The sequence below is a fragment of the Chelonia mydas genome, chromosome 14 (genome assembly GCF_015237465.2).
Source record: "Chelonia mydas isolate rCheMyd1 chromosome 14, rCheMyd1.pri.v2, whole genome shotgun sequence".
Taxonomy (NCBI): domain Eukaryota; kingdom Metazoa; phylum Chordata; order Testudines; family Cheloniidae; genus Chelonia; species Chelonia mydas.
The window spans coordinates 27,404,391-27,425,081 of NC_051254.2; the positions used below are offsets into that span (position 1 = coordinate 27,404,391).

Below are 20,691 nucleotides of genomic sequence, written 5' to 3' on the forward strand. Positions count from 1 at the left end.
TTCTAAAATTGGCTTTGACCGTGACAGGCTTATAAGGCTTTCTGCATGTTGATGCAGTCCACAGGCACGGTGTTTTGTAGCCTTTTCATATAGGCTATCAGTATTGGCTTGACTGATCAGTCTGGCAAACCAAGTTCTCCATTTTTACTACATAAATCCATGATATGCCCACATCTTGAAAAGCATGTGCAGTTCTGGTCACCCCACCTCAAAAAAGATATATTGAAATTGGAAAAGGTACAGAGAAGGGCAACAAAAATGGTTATGAGCCTGGAACAGATTCCATATGAGCAGAGCTTAAAAAGAGTGGGACTTTTCAGCTTGGGAAAGAGACGACTGTGGAGAAAATGAATAAGGAAGTGTTACCCTTTCACTGAACACAAGAACCAGGGGTTGCCCAATGAAATTAATAGGCAGCAAGTTTAAAAGAAACAAGAGGAAGTATTTCTTCACACAACGCACAGTCACCCATGGAATTTTTGCAAGGGATATTGTGAAGGCCAAAATTATAACAGGGTTCAAAAGAAGAACTAGATAAGTTCATGGAGGATAGGTCCATCAATAGCAATTAGCCAGGATGGGCAGGGATGCAACCCCATGCTCTGAGTGTCCCTAGCCCCTGTTTGCCAGAAGCTGGGAGTGGACGAAAGGGGCTGGATCACTTGATCACCCTGTTCTGTTCATTGCCTCTGAAGTACCTGGCATTGGACACTGTTGGAAGACAGGATACTGGGGTAAATGGATCCTTGGTCTGACCCATTATGGCCATTCTTACATAAAAATGAATTATAATAATAAAAAAGTTAAGTACAGAAACTCCCCAAGACAATGACTCTTGAGATAGTGATGATGTGAGATAATGACCTGGGCAAATAATGCATTTAAAAAATCTTGGCCTACTAGGAAATGTATATTTATGTAAGTTTCCCAGTCACAAATGTAGCATTCTGGAGTGAAGTCACTAAAACACAGTCCAACAAACAAATGTTCTAGCCACTGTTTATCGTGCCACTGTTCACTCCGCTGCTCAGTCCCCAGCCCTGTGGCAAGCCCTAGCTCAAATTAAGCACTGAGGGAGACCCCCTCATTCAGGCAGGCTAAGTACAGTTCTGCTGCCCTTGACTCATACATGATCCCCCCACATTTAAGAACAGATTTTAAAACGTTATGAAAGCTAACCCTAAAAATGTACATAATACACAGGTTTAGAAAAGAGGGTCTGTACATCTGGGAATAGTGCTTAGATTATCCACAAATACAAAGTTTGTTTTTAAAGCCATAAGATACATATAGTGCATAATCAGCAATAACCCAAATTTAGGTGAATGAATTTAAGAATACAGTTTAGATATTACCATCCAAGTACAAATTCGGGTACATTACTCATGAAAAGTTATGCAGAGAGTTGGTTGTGGAAAGCACAATATATCAATGAGTGAAGATTGTCCCTCAGTAATTGAGAAATTTCGGATAGGTTGTCCATTTAGAAAATTTCGGATAGGTTGTCCATTTAGTATTTGAGTTACTTTCCCCACAGCGCTTCTCATCGGCACTCCAGCTCATTCCTCCTGGTATTGCTGATGTCCCATGATGTGTTCCCTCGACCACCTGATGGCATCCGACACCATAAGTTGCCACATCAGCTGAGCGTAGCGTTTACCGACTCCACATTCTCTCAGCACTCGCTCGTTACCAGGGTCCCATGCGCCCCGGGCTCTGACGATTAGCATCTGAGTTTGAACCTGGTAGCCCCTAGCTTTCAAGTTGTCAGCCAGCGGGGTGTATTTCTCCAGCTTTCAAGATCGGGCATCATGGAAGGCTGGGGTCCTGTTCTCAAAGGGCTCTGTGACATCCACCATGACGATCTTCTTCCGGTCCTCATTGGTGATGACGATGTCCGGTTGCAGTTGGCTGTCGGTACCAGGGATGGCAGAGTTTACGGCAACCTTCCCCACAGGTGGCGCGATGGCTCTGACCAGGCAATTTTGGATGGCGTTGTGTCGCAGATGCCAGGCTCCGGAATGGGGCTTGCAGCTCCGCAAGACCTGGGGTAGTGTCTTGTTGGCATAACTGCACTTCCTGCATTGCTTGTCCCGATTCCCGTGGCAGACGGCTCCGTTCAGCTGGACACAGTTGACCTGGGCCCTGTGAATGAACCTCCAGTCGGCAAATGAGGTGAGGTTGTCCCCCGGAGGAAGTGGTTGCTGGCGTCTCACTTGCATGTCACCTCGAACACCTTGCCCTGGCCTGGCTTCCGCTTCAGGTTTTCCACATACTGGCAGTGGATGGCATCCTTCAGCGTTCTCTCCAGCGTGGTTCTGGCTCTCGGAGTGATGATGGTGTGCTCCGTGTTCTTCACCTGTGGCACTAGGACTCCCAGCTCCTGGCATTCCTCGCACCACGTCCAGTGGCAGCCGATACACTTCTCCAGTTGTTGCATAGCGTTGCAGGCACATACTAAAGTGATTTGTAACCCAACACAAGCCAAAACTGATCACTTGGGCAGATACCTAGGCAGAGTAGGTGTGTTCATGTAAATACAGTCTAAAGCCTTTCCACCCACCCCTGGCTCATCACTAGCTGTCAGGGGAGATCTCATTCAGGCCTTGCTTACAAATCATAATTTGAAATGATTCGGTAGCCCAATATAGCCAAAACAAATGCGCCAACATTGTCATAAATAACAGCTGTGTGAGGAAGCCAGTCTTTGTTCAGACTTTTCAAACCCATTGTACTTTCTCAGATACAGGTATTTTCACATATACTGTATATGCTTTTAAAAGGTGTATTAATGTTTCCATTTAAATTTAAATTTCCAACCAATGACTAAATTGGCAACACTGCATATAACCAGGGTGGTGGGGAGGGGGAGCGTTGGGAAAATTCAGGGGGGTGTAGGGAAATCCCTGCTCTGGTATGAGCATGGGCAGCAGGTATAATAGACCAGGGGAGGCTAAACATCCCCTGGCACAGTCGCCACCGGACACCTGGACTGTGGTGGTCCCACCTGCGCTGCACCTCTTCTCCTCCCAGCTTTGCCCCTTCCCCAAGGCCCCCGCTGCCCACGTGCTGCCTGGTGAGTCCCTCCTCTCCTCTCCTCCACTCCCCCTCTCCGAGGTTCCCACCGCTCGCTGTGTCCCTCTTGCGGGTGACCCAGGCAGACGGGTCAGGCTGGTGCTCAATCCAGCTTGGGGGTCAAGCTGGTGCTTGGTCTGGTGCTCCTCCAGCTGCGGTGGGAGTGGGGGGACTCGGGGCTTCGGCAGGTGAGGAGGGGTGGAAGGTGCAGGGCCTCAGGCGGAAGGGGTGGGCCCAGTGTTGACCGGAAAAGGGTGCATTGATCTGTGATGGCAACTCTATCAGGCCTGACAAACTCACTCATCCTCATGCATTGCGTTCATAGTATTTATCCACAACAGGTCATGGGAGGTCACTAATAAAGGCTTATGTCACACTGTTCCTCAGGATCATTGCAAGAAGTGTGGGCAGATGATCTTTAAGAAAATAACGTTTATATACCAGAAACTGTTTTAAAGTCTGAATCCAGGCAGGGTTGACAAACAGGGTTTGCCAGACAAACGGATATCTAGTCATCTTCCTCCCCCAGTTCACATGTAGATTAAGCATTGTAAGCCCTCTTTGCATATAGCAGTGGTTCTCAGCCAGGAGTAGTTGTACCCCTGGGGGTACACAAAGGTCTTCCAAGGGGGACATCAATTCATCTAGATATTTTCCTCGTTTTATAACAGGCTACATAAAAAGCACTAGCAAAGTCAGGACAAACTAAAATTTCATACAGACACTGACTTGTTTATTCAGGTCTATATACCAAACACTGAAATGTAAGTACAATATTTATATTCCAATTGATTTATTTTATAAAATTATCTCGTAAAAATGAGAAAGGAAGCCATTGTTCAGTCATAGGGTGGCTGTGACACTTTTGTATTTTTTCTGTCTGAGTTTGCAAGCAAGTCATTTTGAAGTGAGGTGAAACATGGGGGTAGGCAAGACAAATCAGCCTCCTGAAACAGGTACAGTGGTTGGGAAGGGTTGAGAGCCACTGACATATAGGACCAACTGAAAGATCACACTGGAGAGCAAACAATGGGGGGAGGCATTTCCGCGCTTTACTGAACAATAACTGGGGGACAAGAACCGCACCCTGCAATCCTTCAGGAAGCAAACAGAAGAGCGCGTTTTGCATTCATGAAAAGGGGGATCCCAGCGATGGTGGTTGGTGACCCTGGGAGAATATTTTAGCCCTGGATTTTACTTGTTAAGCTCAGACTATATCAATCCTGTTATACCTGGTGTTTGACGTGTAACCTGTTGGTCTTATTGCTTCACTCACTCTCTCTTCAATCTTAATTAATAAACTCCTATTTGTTTTCACTAAAACTATATCTCAGAGCTGTGATGTTATATTGGGGCTGATCCTCAATTGAATCAAACAAGCTGGTATTGTCCCTTTGGGGACAGCTTACCTGGGCATTTCTGAGTGTCCAGTGGAGAGGGGCTGGACGCTACATAAGGACACGTCAGAGGAGCTGGAGGATGAGGTTGTGACTAGTGTCAACCTGCAAGGCAAAGTAAGGACTGGCAGAGCCCTGGGGAGTTTGTGTGCGGAGCTAAAAGGCAGGAGGTGACAGGGAACTGACACCCACTTCAGCAGAAGCACGTCTCCCTCGCGCTGAGATAAGGGGGTAAACAGGTGATTCAGAGTCCTGGGAACACATCACGTCAGGAACCTGCAGTCTGTGGAGCTCAGGGATGGTGAAATAACACCTCCAAGGGCTTAAAAAAACAAAAACAAACAATGCCCCCACCTCCAACGCTGGTGGTTCCACAAGCTGCCTTGGAAGCTATTCCAGAGTTTAAATACCCACATGGTTAGAAAGTTTTCCTAATCTCTACCCTAAATCTCCCTCCCCTCAGCTTAACACTTTTACTTCTCCTCCTACCTTCAGTGGCCATGGAGCACAACTGATCCCCAGTCTCTGTATAACAGCCCTTAGCTTGTCTGCAGACTATCACCAGACTTCCTTTCTCAAGATTAATAGACCCATTTTTTTTAACCTCCCCCCACAGGTCGGGTTTTCTAAACCTTTGATCATTTTTGTTGCTCTCCTTGGGACTCAATCCCATTTGTCCTCATCTTTCCTAAAGTGTGGTGCCCAGCACTGGACACAGGACTCCAGCTGCACCCGCCCCAGTGCTGAGCAGAGCAGGACAACGACCTCCCGCAACTTACCTACAACACTCATGTTAATACACCCCAGAATGATACCAGCCTTTTCCCCAGCTGCGTCAACGGCTGACAGCCAGACAGCGTCTGAGTGAGTCCATTAAAGACCATTCCCCCTCCCCCCCATCATTCAAGACAAGGGACTCTGGGAGTTTGAGAAACTAAATTCTACTTATTCTTTTCAAACCAAGAAATAAAAGCTAATTCCCCCCCAATAATCGAATGCCCAGCTCAGCACGGTGCTTTTCAGCCCCAGCTCAGCACATTGCTGCTCCAGCCACACACGCGCCCCAGGGAAAGAGGAACAAGTTAAAGCTGGTAGAAAAGCACTAACAATCCATGAGAGAGGCATTTGCCCGGCCTCCTCTCAGCAGTGGGGAGAGGACGACCCCTCTCCACATCAGTCCTCTTGGGGCATCACTTGTAGCCCTTTAGAGTTCAAGAATGACTTCGCCCAGCACTAGTAGAACATTTCCTCTCTCTGGGACATGTGCAGTGAGTTCACAGTTCTCAGACTCAGCTCTCTGGCTCACAAGAGCAAACACTGCCCTTTCAAGGCCCTGCCCAGCCGCCCACCCTCTCCCCCTCCTGACTGTGTCTCACATCTCTGCAGGGATCAGGCAGTAACTTCCTTCTCCATTTCAGTCTCTGACTCTCAGAGTGCATATCCAGCACTCGCCCTCAGAGTTTTTGCGGATAGAGCAGAGGTGGGCAAACTACGGCCTGTGGGCCACATCTGACGCACAGGACCATTCTGCCAGGCCCTTGAGCTCCCAGTCGGGGAGGCTAGCCCCTGGCCCCTTCCCTGCTGTCCCCCCTCCCCTGCAGCCTCAGCTCGCTGCGCCCCCAGCACTCTGGCCCCCTGCTCCTTCCGGGAAGCAAGGTGGCGGGGGTGCGAGCTCCTGCCGCTCTAAGCAGCATGGTAAGGGGGCGGGAAGCAGGGGGGTTGGATAAGGGCCAGGGGGTCCTGAAGGGCAGTCAGGGGACAGGGAAAGGGGGCGGTTGGATGAGGTAGAGGTTCTGGGGGGGCAGTCAGGGGGTGGGGAGTGGGGGGGGGTTGGGTAGAGGTGGGGGTGTGGATAGGGGTCGGGGCAGTCAGGGGACAGGGAGAAGGGGGGGTTGGATAGGTGTGGGCATCCCAGGGGGCCTGTCAAGGGATGGGGGTATGAATAGGAGTCGGGGCAGTCAGGGGACAGGGGGTTGGATGGGGGTGGGGTTCCAGGGGGCGGTTAGGGGTGGAGGTCCTGGGAGGGGGTGGTCAGGGGACAAGGAGCAGGGGGGGTTGGATGGGTTGGAGGTTCTGAGGGGGGCAGTCAGAGGGCAGGAAGTGGGAGGGGTCAGATAGGGGGCGGGAGCCAGGCTGTTTGGGGAGGCACAGCCTTCCCAACCCAGCCCTCCATACAGTTTCACAACCCGGTGTGGCCCTCAGAGCCAAAAGGGTCCCTGACCAGCTGTAGCTCGACTGCTGCTGGATCCTCACCCCAGCGATGGGCAGCTGGATCCTTGGGAGTTAAACGCCCCTGATGTGTGTGGGAATGAGGAAATGGGTTTGTCACCATGGCCAGCCCCAGTCAGGCCCCTGAGAGAATTTCCCCCATGTGTGGAGGAGTCTCTGATGTCCTAAATGGTGTTAGCTCCACTTGGAGCATTTTCCACACTGAGAACATCTCAGAGGTTTCTTTCCTGTGCGGATTTGATGATGGCTGATACTCCGGGAGCACCAAATGAACCTTCCCCCACATTCCAGGTCTCTCTGTTGTGTGGGTCACTGAAGTATGAAGTCAAATTGAATCTTTTCCTGTAGCCAAGCTATTCCTAAGGTCTCTCACCCTTGTGGATTCTCTCATGTTTGGTCAGCTCTGAGGTCTTACTGAAGCTTTTCCCACAGTCAAGGCATTTATAAGGTCTCTCTGTGTGGATTCTCCCATGTTTAGTAAGGTATGAGTGCTGACTGAAAGTTTTCCCACAGTCTGAGCATTTATAGGGTCTTTCTCCTGTGTGGATTCTCTTATGTGCAATAAGATTTGAGCTCTGACTAAAACTTTTTCCACATTCAAGGCATTTATAGGGTCTCTCTCCTGTGTGGGTTCTCTGGTGTGTAATAAGCACTGAGCGCCGCATAAAACGTTTCCCACATTCACGGCATTGAAAGGGTCTCTCTCCTATGGGCACTCTCTGGTGCAGAATAAGTTGTGACTGCTCAGTGAAGCTTTTCCCACACTCCAAGCATTTATACGGTCTCTCTCCTATGTGCATCCTCCAGTGTATAATGAGTTGTGACTTCTGAATGAAGCGTTCCACACAGTCTAAGCATTTATGGGGTCTCTCTCCTGTGTGGATTCTCTGATGAAGAGTAAGTTTTGTTCTGTCAACAAAACATTTCCCACACTCAAGGCATTTATAGGATCTTTCTCCTGTGTAGATTCTTCCATGTTTAGTAAGGGATGAACTTTCGATAAAACATTTCCTACACTCGAGGCATTTTACAGGGCTTCTCTCCTGTGTGGGTTGTCTGATGTGCCCTAAGGTGTGTCCTCTCATTAAAGCTTTTCCCGCACTCCAGGCATTTATAGGCTCTCTCTCCTGTGGGCACTCTCTGGTGTAGAATAACTTGTGACTTCTCACTGAAGCTTTTCCCACAGTCCAAGCATTCACAGGACTTCTCTCCTGTGTGGGTTCTCTGATGTTTAATAAGGTTTGCACCGAAATGGAATCTTCTCCCACAGTCGAGGCATTTGTAGGGTTTCTCTTCATTGTGACTTGTGTGTTGCACTGTGGTTTCCTTGGGATCCTTACATCCTCCGCCATGTTCAGTGGATTCATCCAGTTTCTTCTCGGGATAGTTTCCAAGCTGCATCTCTGATCTGTGTCAATCTCCCCAGGCTTCACCCTGTTCCAAGCACTGGTAAAAATTCCCTTTGGCTCTTCTCAAAAACCTCTCCTCTGGTTCCACTTTCCCAGGACCTTTCTGCTGCTGATTCTCCTCCTTGTTCTCACTCACTGTCCTATCACCTGCTGGGAGAGAGAGAATCCAGACAGGAGTCACTGCTTGTGCCAGGGAGAAAGGACCGAAAGGGGAACAGCAAAGAGGGAAAACACAACACAGTGACTGTTGGGGAGATGGAGACATTGGATTCTGCCTCCACATCCCACCCAAATGCTCCCAGGGAAGTAAAGTCAGGGAGGAAATTCCCGACAGCTAACAGGATGGGTGGGAAGCCGTGACTGATATTTGCCTGCATGATACGACACCTGCTGACTGCAGCCCTGACCTGGGTGAGATGGGGTAGAACTGGGGGCTCTCGCTCACAGCACGTTTTGGGAGTCCCTTCACTCACCAGATGTTTCTGTGTCAGTTTCCCTGAGTCCTCACCTGTGCAGGTACCTCTCGGGCTCTCCCTTTCCTCGGCGGCCTGGAGATCCGGGACCCATGGCTCTTCCCCTCGTTCCAGCCAGGCGATGAAGTCAGGTGTGGGAATGGGGAATCCTGCGCAGGGGGTGAAATCAGAAAAACTCAGGGCACATGGAGTCTTGGTAGAGTATTTGTCACAAGGAACATTCCCTGAGTTTAACCTGACCCTACATGGGACTGTGGTAACTCAGACCCCCTGGGAGCAGCAGAGATCTGAGGGTCGGGGGGTCTGTTTACCCCCTCACGAGGAGGTCTCAGGGTACATGCGCTCTGGGGGACTTGTTCACACACACACAGCTCAGGTGTTGAACTCCTGCCTATTTCCAAGCCTGAAGAATCTGGAGCCCTCCCCACAAATGGAGCAAGGTGAACGGGTGTGAAGGAGAAATAATACAGGCTGGACAATATCCTGCTTCTGGCCCCTGGACAGCTGGAGAGATGGGGAGGAACTAGCCTGTCCATTACGTTTCTGACTCCCCTGTTCCCTTGAATGGGGTGTGGAGATGCAAGTCTCTCTCACACTGAAGCTGTGGACTATGCGACCCTCCTCCTCCAATCTAACTGACCAGGGAAGACCCTGACCAGATTCAGACACGCAAACCCCACAGATTCCAACAGCTGAGGGCACAGGAATCCCTTACCCAGCGAGGTCACCGTCTCATAGTTCTCCTGCATGACGTCCCTGTAGAGGGCTCTCTGAGCGGGGTCCAGCAGAGCCCCCTGCCCCTGGGTGAAATACACAGCCACCTCCTCGAAGGTCACCGGCATCTGAAACATCAGTTCCTGCATTCAGCGCCTGCTGCCCCAGCTGCAATTCACTAGTCAAGGGGAGGAGGCCCAGAGAAGCAGAATCCCACCCCCACCCTACTCAGAGCAGCGAGGAGGCTTCAGGAGGTGGGAGAAGGTGAGAGCTCCTTGTCCCCCAAGCACACGGAGCAGGGCAGGGTCTTCTCATTTCCCACAAGCCTCCCAGCCACAGGCAGATACGGGAAGCAGAGCTCTGAGCAGAAGACAGGGACAGTCATTCTGACAGCTTCCCTTCGTATTTCACAGCAGCCTCTGGCCAGTGGGGTCAGGCTCCAGCACTGGGAGTCTGGACAGTTTTCCCAGCCCTGCCCAGGGGGGTGTTTCCTGTTTGAGAAATGGGGGAATGTTCCTCCCTCCCCCCACCCGCCAATGGGCCTGTTCAGAAAATCAGATCCCAGGTTGATCAGGTCCCAGCAGGTTTATCACAGCCTGCCCCTCCCCCTGTGTGTTTCCTGCCCCTCCCCCTGTACAGCAAATCCCCCTGCAGCTCCCTGAAAATCCCCTACCTGAGCTGGCTCCATCACAGCCATTTCCCTTCCCTGCCCCCTGGAAGATGGGACGATCTGGAGCGAAACGTGGACGTGATTCCTCAGCCTGTCAGGGCGAGAGGGGCGACGGGGGGAGGTTTCAGAAGGGACTTGAGTCCATTTCACACCCCGATTCCCCCCAGGCTCCCTTCCTGCAGACAGATCTCTGGACTCTGCCATGCGGGGAAAACCCCCAGTCACTTTACTCCAACACAGACCCGGCCCCTCCCACCACCACTGAACCCCCGAGACACTTTTAAACCCCTCCAGGGACAGAGTCTCTAAGGGCTTGGCTACACTTGCAACTTAGAGCACACTAAAGCCACCCAGTGCGCTCTAACTCCCTCCCCGGCCACACTGGCAAGGCACGTAGAGCGCTCTGACTCCCAGGCGAGAGAGCTCCTGACATGATTATTGGCTGAGATGCTCCAGCGTCAGTGTGAACGAGGTGTTGCATTACTGCGCTCTGATTGACCTCCAGAAATGTCCCATAATCCCCTTGAGTCAAGTGGCCCCTCTTCTCATTGTTTTGAAATCGGCTGCAGGAATGCGGATGTGCCCTTTCAAAGTTTTTGACAGCTGGCTGCTTATCTGCTCTGAGACAAAGCAAACATTACTGAGGAATGTTGTTTGCTTTGAGTGAGTGAGAGAGAGGCTGGGGGGGGGGGGAGGAGGGTCTGAATTTACAAGACAGCCTGCTGACACACTCTCAGCCCCCCAAAAACCCACTCTCTCTCCCCCCACATACACACAACACACTCCCTGTCACACCCCACCCCGCATTTGAAAAGCAGGTTGCAGCCACTTGAACGCTGGGAGAGCTGCCCCCTAAGGCGCCACTCCCAAGGCTGCTGCGAGTGCGGCAAGTGTGGCCAGGCCAGGGCGCTGTCAGCTGTCAGTGTGGACAGACTGCGGCGCGTTCCCTCCTGCGCTCTCCCAAGGCGGGTTTAACCCAAAGCGCTCGACAGCTGCCAGGGCAGCCGAGCCCTCAGTCAAGGCAAGAGGACAAGGGCACTGCTGCCGGGGTCGGCCCGCTGAGCCCATGAACGGCCACGGTCAGAGGTCGCACCAGCCCAGAAGTCTACTGCAGACGAACCCCAAGGACATTAAGAGTTTAAATGATCCTCCACGGGTCCCGCAGTGAACCCAACCCGCAGGTCGCTGGGGCAGACGGATCAATGTAGCAAACTAGGACAAGTCAGCAAATAAAGACAACCAAAGGTGTCAGCAGCTGCTCCAGGTAACAACTCGCTGCTGCTGGTAGCAAATTACCGCAGGTAGCAGTTTGTTACAATAGCGGGGGGGGGGGGGGGGGGGGGGGGGGGGTTGTACAATCCCTGACATAGGAATGGCTGCTACGGGAAGCACATTCCCACAGGTCACAATTTCTTCCACTAAACTGGCTCCCACCCTCCCAGCCCCGTGTGTCTGTCCCAGCCCCCCGCCCGCTCCGGGCTGGCTCCCCCCGCCCCGCACACACCGGGAGCTGCGGCAGCTTTCCCGGGCCCGGGGCAGGGAATCGCAGCCAGCTCCGCGGGGAGCAGCCCGGGGCCAAACCCGCCCCCTGCAGCCCGGGGGTGACGGGGGGGTCGGGTCTCTCTCACCTTCCCTCCGAGCGGGGCCCCCCGGGGCAGGGGCCGGGCCGGGAAGGGGCCCTGGCCAGGCTGGGGGCTCTGCCCTGGGAGAGGCTCCCGGGGAGCAGCGGGCAGGGCCCGGCTGGAGGTTCCCCTCTCCCGGCTGCAGCCCGGGCTCCGGGCTCCCAGCACCAGCCGCCGGGGCTCGGGGATCTCGCCGGGAGCCTGGGAGCCGGAGTCCCCGCAGCGGCTGCGAGTCACTTCCTGCGGCCGGGCCTGAGCCCCGCGATCCTCCCCCCAGAGCCGCCTCCCAGCCGCTCCTGGGTCCTAGCGATCAACCCATGGCAAGGAAGCCCCCTGCCCCAGACCCTACCCCCTGGGGGCCCCACCTCCCCTGGGCACGGGCAGCTTCTCCCAGCCCTATGTAGGCGTCCTGCCTAGAAGCCGCAGGGTTACTGGGGGGACAGAAAGGAGACGTGCAGATCCCGGGCGGGGGGAGAAGGGGGGTTTCTAGGGAGACTCCAGGTTGTTCCAGAGGATCCAGGGGTGACGGGAGCCGGGGACACTCTGTGTATGATCCGCTCTGGTAACAGACTGGCACAGGGAGCAGGTGGTCAGAGCTGGTCTCTTCTCTCCTGTCATGGAGTGTGGGGGGGAGTCCAGGCCCTGCACCCCTCTTCCTGGGATTCACTGAGACTCTCAGCCAGCCAGTAAAACAGAAGGTTTATTGGACAACAGGAACACAGTCCAAAACAGAGCTTGTGGGTACACCCAGGACCCCTCAGTCAAGTCCTTCTGGGGGAGCAGGGAGCTTAGACCCCAGCCCTGGGGTTCCCTGTGTTCCTCCACCCAGCCCCAACCTGAAACTAAACCCACCGAGCAGGTTCCCTGCTGCAGCCTCCGTCCACATTCCTGGGCAGAGGTGTTACCTCCCCCTCCCCCTCCTGGCTCAGGTGACAGGCTGTCAGGTCTCCCATCCCCAGGGCACATTCCCAGGTCAACACTCCCCCCTCCCTGCTGCGTCACATCGTCACATCTCTCCCCCCTTCGAGACTGAACTGAGCGGGGTCACTGTGACCAGTGACCTGGGGAAGTTCGGGGCCCCCTCTCCGGGACAGCGCATCCGCTATCAGGTTGGCACTTCCCTTCACGTGGACCACGTCCATGTCGTAATCCTGCAGGAGCAGGCTCCACCTCAGGAGCTTGGCGTTGGCTCCTTTCATCTGGTGCAGCCAGGTCAGGGGAGAGTGGTCGGTGTACACGGTGAAGTGTCGCCCGAAGAGATAGGGCTCTAGTTTCTTGAGGGCCCACACCATGGCCAGGCACTCCTTCTCGATGGCCGCGTAGTGTTGCTCCCGGGGTAGCAACTTCTTGCTCAGGTACACGATGGGGTGTCTCTCCCCCATTTCATCCTCCTGCATTAACACCGCCCCCAGTCCCGTGTCTGAGGCGTCGGTGAACACCACAAAGGGCTTGTCAAAGTCTGGGTTTGCCAGAACTGGGCCACTGACCAGAGCCTCCTTCAGCGCCCGGAAAGTCTCCTGGCACTGCTCGGTCCAGACCACCTTGTCTGGCTTCCCCTTCTTGCATAGCTCAGTGATGGGGGTGGCTATGGCGCTAAAGTGGGGCACAAATCTTCGGTAGTATCCTGCCATCCCAATAAAGGCTTGGACCTGCTTTTTGGTGTGGGGAGTGGGCCAGTCTCTGATCACCTCCACCTTGGCCGGTTCCGGCTTTAGGCGGCCGCTCCCCACCCGATGGCCCAGGTAAGATACTTCAGCCATCCCCACCTTGCACTTCTCCGCTTTGACAGTCAGCCCAGCCCCCTGGAGTCGGTCCAGCACTTGTCTAACCTGGGCCACGTGGTCCTCCCAGGTCTGGCTAAAGACACAGATGTCGTCAATATACGCCACGGCAAAACTCTCCATCCCCCTCAGGAGCTGGTCCACCAGGCGCTGGAAGGTGGCCGGCGCTCCCTTGAGGCCGAAAGGCAGGGTCAGAAACTCATAGAGCCCCAGAGGGGTGATAAAGGCCGATTTCAGCCGGGCATCTGCATCCAGCGGCACTTGCCAGTAGCCCTTTGTAAGGTCCATGGTGGTAAGGTACCGAGCTCCTCCCAGCTTGTCTAGGAGCTCGTCCGGCCTGGGCATGGGGTAGGCATCCGATACAGTGATGGCATTGAGCTTCCGATAGTCCACACAGAACCGGACTGACCCATCCTTTTTGGGGACCAGCACCACCGGCGACGCCCAAGGGCTGGCCGATGGCTGGATCACCCCCAAAGCCAGCATGTCCCGGACCTCTCTTTCCAGGTCCTGAGCAGTTTTCCCTGTGACTCGGAAGGGGGAGCATCTTATCGGCGGGTGCGACCCTGTCTGCACCCGGTGGACAGTCAGATTAGTGCGTCCAGGCTGGTTGGAAAACAGCTGTCGGTACGGATGCAGCACCCCCCTGACCTCAGCTTGCTGGGCAGGGGTGAGCTGATCCGAGAGGGGAATTGTTTCCAGGGGGGAACCAGCTCTGGTCCCAGGGAACAGGTCTACTAAAGGGTCATCTCCCTGCTCCTCCCACTGACCACACACGGCTAACACCACATTCCCCCTGGCATAATATGGCTTCATCATATTCACATGGTACACCCGGCGGTGGTGGGCCCGGTTCGACAGCTCCACCACATAGTTTACCTCATTGAGCTGCTTGACGACCTTGAACGGGCCCTCCCAGGCGGCCTGTAGTTTGTTCTTTCTCACGGGGATGAGAACCATCACCTGATCCCCGGTGGCGTAGGCACGGGCCCGCGCTGTGCGGTCATACCAGACCTTCTGCTTCCTCTGGGCTCTGGCCAGATTCTCCCTGGCCAGGCCCATGAGTTCAGCCAGTCTCTCTCGGAAGGTCAGGACATACTCCACCACTGACTCTCCATCGGGAGTGGCCTTCCCCTCCCACTCGTCTCTCATCAGGTCCAGGGGGCCCCTCACCCTCCTTCCATATAACAGTTCAAAAGGCGAAAATCCGGTAGACTCCTGGGGCACCTCCCTGTACGCGAACAGCAGGTGAGGTAAGTACTTGTCCCAATCCTGCGGGTGCTGGTTCATAAAGGTTTTCAGCATCATCTTTAGCGTCCCGTTAAACCTCTCCACCAGCCCATTGGACTGGGGGTGATACGCTGAGGCCCAGTCGTGCCGGACCCCACATTTCTCCCACAAGCACCGGAGCAGGGCCGACATGAAGTTGGAGCCTTGGTCTGTCAAGACTTCCCTGGGGAACCCCACTCGGCTGAAAATGGTCAGGAGCGCATCTGCCACGGTGTCTGCTTCAATGGAAGCTAAGGGCACTGCCTCGGGGTAGCGGGTGGCGAAATCTACCACCACCAGAATGTATTTCTTCCCCGACCGGGTCGTCTTGCTGAGTGGCCCCACGATGTCCATGGCCACCTTCTGGAAAGGCTCCTCTATGATGGGCAAAGGTCTCAACGCCGCTTTCCCCTTGTCCCGGGCCTTCCCCACCCTCTGACAGGGGTCACAGGATCGGCAATACTGCCGGACGGTGGTAAAGACCCCGGGCCAGTAAAAGTTCTGTAGCAACCGCTGCCGGGTGCGCCGGATTCCCTGGTGCCCTGCGAGGGGGATGTCATGGGCCAGGGACAGGAGCTTGCGGCGGTACTTCTGGGGGACCACCAGCTGCCTCCTGATCCCGCAGGACTCCCCTTCCCCTGGGGGAGCCCATTCTCGGTACAGGAACCCCTTCTCCCACAGGAACCTCTCCTGGCAGCCTCTCCTCATGGTCCGTCCCACACTGAGGTCGGCCAGGTCCCTGAGCTTCTGCAAGGAGGGATCTTTCCTCAACTCGGCCTGGAACTCAGCGGCTGGGGAAGGGATGGGGCCCGGTTCCCCCTCCGTGGCCAGGTCTGAGGCCTCAGCCTCTCTGAGCCGTGCCCCTCGGCGCTCCCTCCCCACTCGAGTAGGGTCTCGCGCCTCCAGTGTGGTACCCTCCCCAGGGTCAGGTCGCAGTGCCCCTCGCCGGCTCTGGCTACGGGTCACAACCAGGGCGGTCTGGGGGTCGCTTGGCCAGTCCTCTAGGTCTCCCCCCATCAAAACTTCAGTGGGCAAATGGTGGTGTACCCCCACATCCTTGGGGCCCTCCTTGGCCCCCCATTTCAGGTGTACCCTTGCCACGGGCACCTTAAATGGGGTCCCGCCCACCCCCGTCAGGGTCAGGTAGGTGTTGGGCACCACCCGATCTGGGGCCACCACCTCGGGCCGGGCCAGCGTCACCTCCGCGCCCGTATCCCAGTATCCATTGACCTTCCTCCCATCCACCTCCAGGGGAACAAGGCACTCTCTCCGGAGGGACAGCCCCGCGCCCACCCTGTAAACTGAGCACCCTGAGTCCGGAGCATCCGGCCCTCTGGCGGGGCTGGCTGGGGTACTCTTCCCTCCTGAGCAGGTGGCAAACTGGTAGCCCCCCTTTCCTGGGTCGCCTGCCCCTCGTCCAGCTGAGTCCCTACCCAGTTAACCCTGGGTAGGTTGGGTCTGCTCAGTTTGTCCCTGAGCCCGGGGCACTGGGCCCGTACGTGGCCTCTCTGGCCACAGTGATAGCAGCTCAGGTCACGTTGGTCCCCTCGAGCGGGTCGGAGGGGCCCGACACCAGGCGTTCCCCTTTGGAGGGGGTTCTCCCTATTTCCCCGCTGGGAGGCCCCATGGTGACTCTCTCTCTGCATCGGGGGGGGCCTGTTCTTTTGGGACTCCTCCCGGCTACCCCCTGACCGACTGTTCACAAACTCGTCGGCCAGCTGCCCTGCGTGCTGGGGGTTCGCGAGCTTTTTGTCCACCAGCCACAGCCTCAGGTCGGAAGGGCACTGTTCATACAGGTGCTCCAGTACGAACAGGTCAAGCAGGTCCTCTTTAGTTTGGGCCCCCGCTGTCCACTTGCGGGCATATCCCTGCATCCTGTTGACCAGTTGTAGGTAGGTGACCTCAGGCTTTTTACGCTGACCCCGGAACCTTCTCCGGTACATCTCGGGGGTCAGCCCGAACTCACGGAGCAGGGCCTGTTTGAACAGTTCATAGTCCCCTGCCTCTGCCCCTGTCATCCGGCTGTAGACCTCCACGGCTTTGGGGTCCAGTAAGGGGGTGAGGAACTGGAGCCTGTCTGCCGGGTCAACCCTGTGCAGCTCGCAGGCATTCTCAAAGGCCGTCAGGAAGCTATCGATGTCCTCCCCCTCCTTCCGCTGGGCCAGGAAGCACTTATCAAAGCTCCTTGCAGCCTTGGGTCCCCCCTCACTCACCGCAGCCGGGGCCCCACTGCTCCTCAGCCTGGCCAGCTCCAGTTCATGCTGTCTTTGTTTCTCCTTCTCCTGACGCTCCCTCTCCTTCTCCTCCTGCTCATGTTGACGTTCCCTCTCCTTCTCCTGACGCTCCCTCTCCTTCTCCTGACGCTCCCTCTCCTTCTCCTCCTGCTCATGTTGACGTTGTTTCTCCTTCTCCTCCTGCTCATGTTGACGTTGTTTCTCCTCATGTTGACGTTGTTTTTCATGATCCTCCAGCTCCCTCATTTTCCTCTCCCTCTCCCATTCCAGCCGCATCCGCTCCAGGGATGGGGAGCTCCGCTGGGAGGATCCCCTGCTGGCTGCTGGGGTCAGGGTGCCCTCGGTATTCGCTGGGCTTCCCTCGACCCCTCCCCCAGGCATAGGTAGGAAGGGTCTCGGGGTGTCCTGGGCAGCAGTCTGACCCCTCCCAGCCTGGTCAGGCCCCAGGGCCCACGCTGCGTCCGCCGGGCGGCTTCCCTCCGGGACAGGGATCGGGTCCTCCAAGCGATCCCTCTCCTCCAGCTGGGCAATCAGCTGTTCCTTGGTGGACCTCCCGATGCGCAGCCCCCTCTGCCTGCACAGCTCCACCAGGTCGCTCTTAAGGCGTTTAGCGTACATCTCCCTGCTGGCCACTCGCAGGCCGGGCAGCTGTCCACGGTTTCCAGGAAAAGCCCCTAGTGTGCCAGTCCTTCTTGAGGTCACCACCTCTTTGCCAGGGTCGAGCTGCAGACTCCTCCGCCCCTGGGACCGCTCGCTGCAATCCCCCGGGGGACCCTGTTACTGCAAAAGTCCTTCTCTCTGGTCACACACTCCCAGGGGTTAACCGCCCCCTGAAACCGTCTCTCTCTGAATCTTCAGCACACCTGGTCCCCATCAATCCCCCTTCGTTTTACTGTTCCCCAGTCACTTACTGCAGGAAGCGCCGTTCACGGGGTGCAGTAGATCCCACCGCTGCCACCAGTTGTCATGGAGTGTGGGGGGGAGTCCAGGCCCTGCACCCCTCTTCCTGGGATTCACTGAGACTCTCAGCCAGCCAGTAAAACAGAAGGTTTATTGGACAACAGGAACACAGTCCAAAACAGAGCTTGTGGGTACACCCAGGACCCCTCAGTCAAGTCCTTCTGGGGGAGCAGGGAGCTTAGACCCCAGCCCTGGGGTTCCCTGTGTTCCTCCACCCAGCCCCAACCTGAAACTAAACCCACCGAGCAGGTTCCCTGCTGCAGCCTCCGTCCACATTCCTGGGCAGAGGTGTTACCTCCCCCTCCCCCTCCTGGCTCAGGTGACAGGCTGTCAGGTCTCCCATCCCCAGGGCACATTCCCAGGTCAACACTCCCCCCTCCCTGCTGCGTCACATCGTCACATCTCCACACCAGGCTCACTGGCGACCAGCCCTGGGCTCCCAGCTCTGCTCCCCTCGCTCGGGTCATGGAGCTGTCAGAGCTTTGCCCCTGGGTTCCTCTGGTTACCTGTAGGTCCAGATGAACCCATCCCTGGGCTCTATTTAAACCCCCCTCCTGTCTGCCCCCTCTCAGGGATCCCCTCTGCCCATGTCCTGGCTGGCTCCCCCTGTGGGCACTGACTGCAGCTCCCCGTCGGGCACCTGGATGTCGGCAGCGAAGCTCCTGTTGCTCTGGGTCAGGGACTGGTGCTCTGCCCGCTCAGGAGTGTCCCCTATTTCCCCCTCCTCGTTTCCCAATTGTCAGCAAAATCATCCGCCTTCTCCTGATGGCCCCGGAGAGAATCCCCTGAAACGTTGGAGTTGATCCGATGCAGCCATCGAAACAGACCAGTGCCACCGAGTTAAGCGCTCGGCCAAAAAGAGATCAAGAGATTAGACAACACTCTTAGGTTATGGCTGCTGATGCAACTGCACCACTGTGAGCTCTCTAGTGTTTTTTTCTTCTTAGAGGATGCGTCCGGGACCCTAGAGACTGTTTCGTGCAGGAGGTTTGAGCGGGGAGAGATCACTCACTGTCATGACCCCTGGGTCATTAACCCGGGTCTGCAGGGTTCCTGGGAGCAGCCACCCTCCAGCACACCACCTGGAAGCCTACGAAAAACTGCTTAGCTAGGACTGACCGAGTCCAGACCCAGTTTGAGGCTCCTATTGGCAGAGTCCCAGAGCAGCTAATCGGCCCCCGGGACCTCCTTAAACCAGCAGCAGGAAGAAGAAGCTGTCTGAACAGCCGAGCTCCTCCCCGGCACTGGACCGTGTGTTGGCTGTTCCTGCTCCCACTCCCCAGGCTTGATTTCCTGGCATCCGGACTTGGGGTGACTCACCTGACTTGAGGTTCTGAACACAACTTGGTCTTTTGCTTCTGCTCTTCCAGTGTCCTGACCCAGCTGACTCTCGACTCCTGTCTTGTGAGTGTGGACTCTGCCTCTGACCACTAGGTCTGGCTGCCCATGACCCGGCCATGACACTGACTTTTCTTCAATTCCTCCAATGCCCTTTTCTGCTCTCCAGCTCTGCTCTCCCAGCAAGACACACCGACCCCTTGGCTCCCAGAGTCCTGCTTGCCTGCTAGTCAAGGGCTCAGGGGGAGTGCTTGTCTTGCCCCCTCCCCCACCACAGCTGCTTTTCCTATGGGAATCTCCCTAGCGCAGAGGAGAATCCGTAAGTCACAGAAGGGACGGTCTGCTCAGCTCCCTCTGCAATGCCACTGCCCGAGACCATTACGAGTGGGTGCCCAGTGACTGCGCCGGCAGCTCCTTGAGAGACTCCTGGGGGCAGGGTAGTCGTGTTTCCCGGTGACCATGGGAAGCCATGCAAAGAGTGCGGCATTGAGGAGACTCTCCTGCTGTCCCAAAGGGTTTCTGTTCTGCATGGTCAGACCGTGGGGCCGGGTGGCAGAATGGGGAAGAGCTGTTTGGTGCTGAGTCGGAGGATTCACCATACAGGTGGCAGCAGCTGCAGATCCTGGAGTCCCTGTGGTAGGGTTACCATGCATCCGGAGTTTCCCGGACATGTCCGGCTTTTTGGGTTTTCAATCGCCCTCCGGGAGGAATTGGTGAAACTCTCCAAAGGTCCGGGATTTCCCTCGCTGTACAGAGCGCGGCGCAGTTGACAGGGCGGCCGGGCCGGATTGAGCCGCTCACATCGGGGCCTCCAGCAGCCAGAGCCCCTCCCCTGCTGCCCCCCTCCCCTGCAGCCTCAGCGCCCCTCGCCAGCAGCGCTCTTGGGTGGCGGGCAGGGCTGCACGCTCCGCTGGGAAGCACGGCAGTGTGTCTGGCTCTGCACACCAGACACACTGCTCTGAGCAGCATGGGAAGGAGGCCGGGGGGCTGGAGAAGGGGCATAGGGTCCCAAGGGACAGTAGGGGACAGGAGCAGGAGGGGTTGGATGGATTGGGGGTTCTGGCGGGGGGGGCCTGTCAGGAGGAGGGGGTTGTGGAGAGGGGTCAGGGCAGTCAAGGGACAGGGAGCGGGGGGGTTGATGGGGCGGAGGTTCTGGGGGGGCAGTCGGGGGCAGGGAGCAGTTGGATAGGTGTGCGAGACCTGGGGGGGTCTGTCAGGGGGCAGGGGTGTGGATAGGAGGCGGGGCAGTCAGGGGACAGGTAGGGGGTGGAGTTCTAGGGGGGAAGTTAAGGTGGGAGGGTCGAAGGAGGGGGCAGTCAGAGACAAGGAGAAGGAAGGCTTAGATAGGGGTTGGGATCCCCGGGGGTGGTTAAGGGCAGGGGTCCCGGGAGGGGGCAATCAGGGACAAGGAGCAGGGGGGGGTCGGATGGTTTGGCGGTTCTGTGGGGGACATTCAGGGGGCAGGAAGTGGGAGGGAGTGGATAGGGGGCAGGGCTACCACTCCCCCCCGCCCCCCCCCC

General features: G+C 56.2%; 2 protein-coding genes across 2 annotated transcripts; both read right to left on the bottom strand.

Annotated features, from left to right (window-relative positions):
* Positions 1-985: 985 nt before the first annotated feature.
* On the bottom strand, positions 986-6,261 carry LOC122462973. The gene is made up of 2 exons (XM_043528908.1): positions 4,485-6,261; positions 986-2,457 (listed from the first exon to the last, which is right to left on the bottom strand). Exons 1-2 carry the CDS (start codon positions 4,490-4,492, stop codon positions 1,797-1,799), a joined length of 669 nt encoding a protein of 222 aa, XP_043384843.1. The 5' UTR covers positions 4,493-6,261; the 3' UTR covers positions 986-1,796.
* Positions 6,262-6,927: 666 nt separating this feature from the next.
* LOC102938581 (zinc finger protein 251-like) lies at positions 6,928-11,650 on the bottom strand. The gene is made up of 5 exons (XM_037914943.2): positions 11,596-11,650; positions 9,971-10,058; positions 9,299-9,425; positions 8,619-8,732; positions 6,928-8,257 (listed from the first exon to the last, which is right to left on the bottom strand). The coding sequence occupies exons 2-5, from the start codon at positions 9,992-9,994 to the stop codon at positions 8,115-8,117; spliced, it is 408 nt and encodes a 135-aa protein (XP_037770871.2). The 5' UTR covers positions 9,995-10,058; positions 11,596-11,650; the 3' UTR covers positions 6,928-8,114.
* Between the last annotated feature and the right edge of the window lie 9,041 nt (positions 11,651-20,691).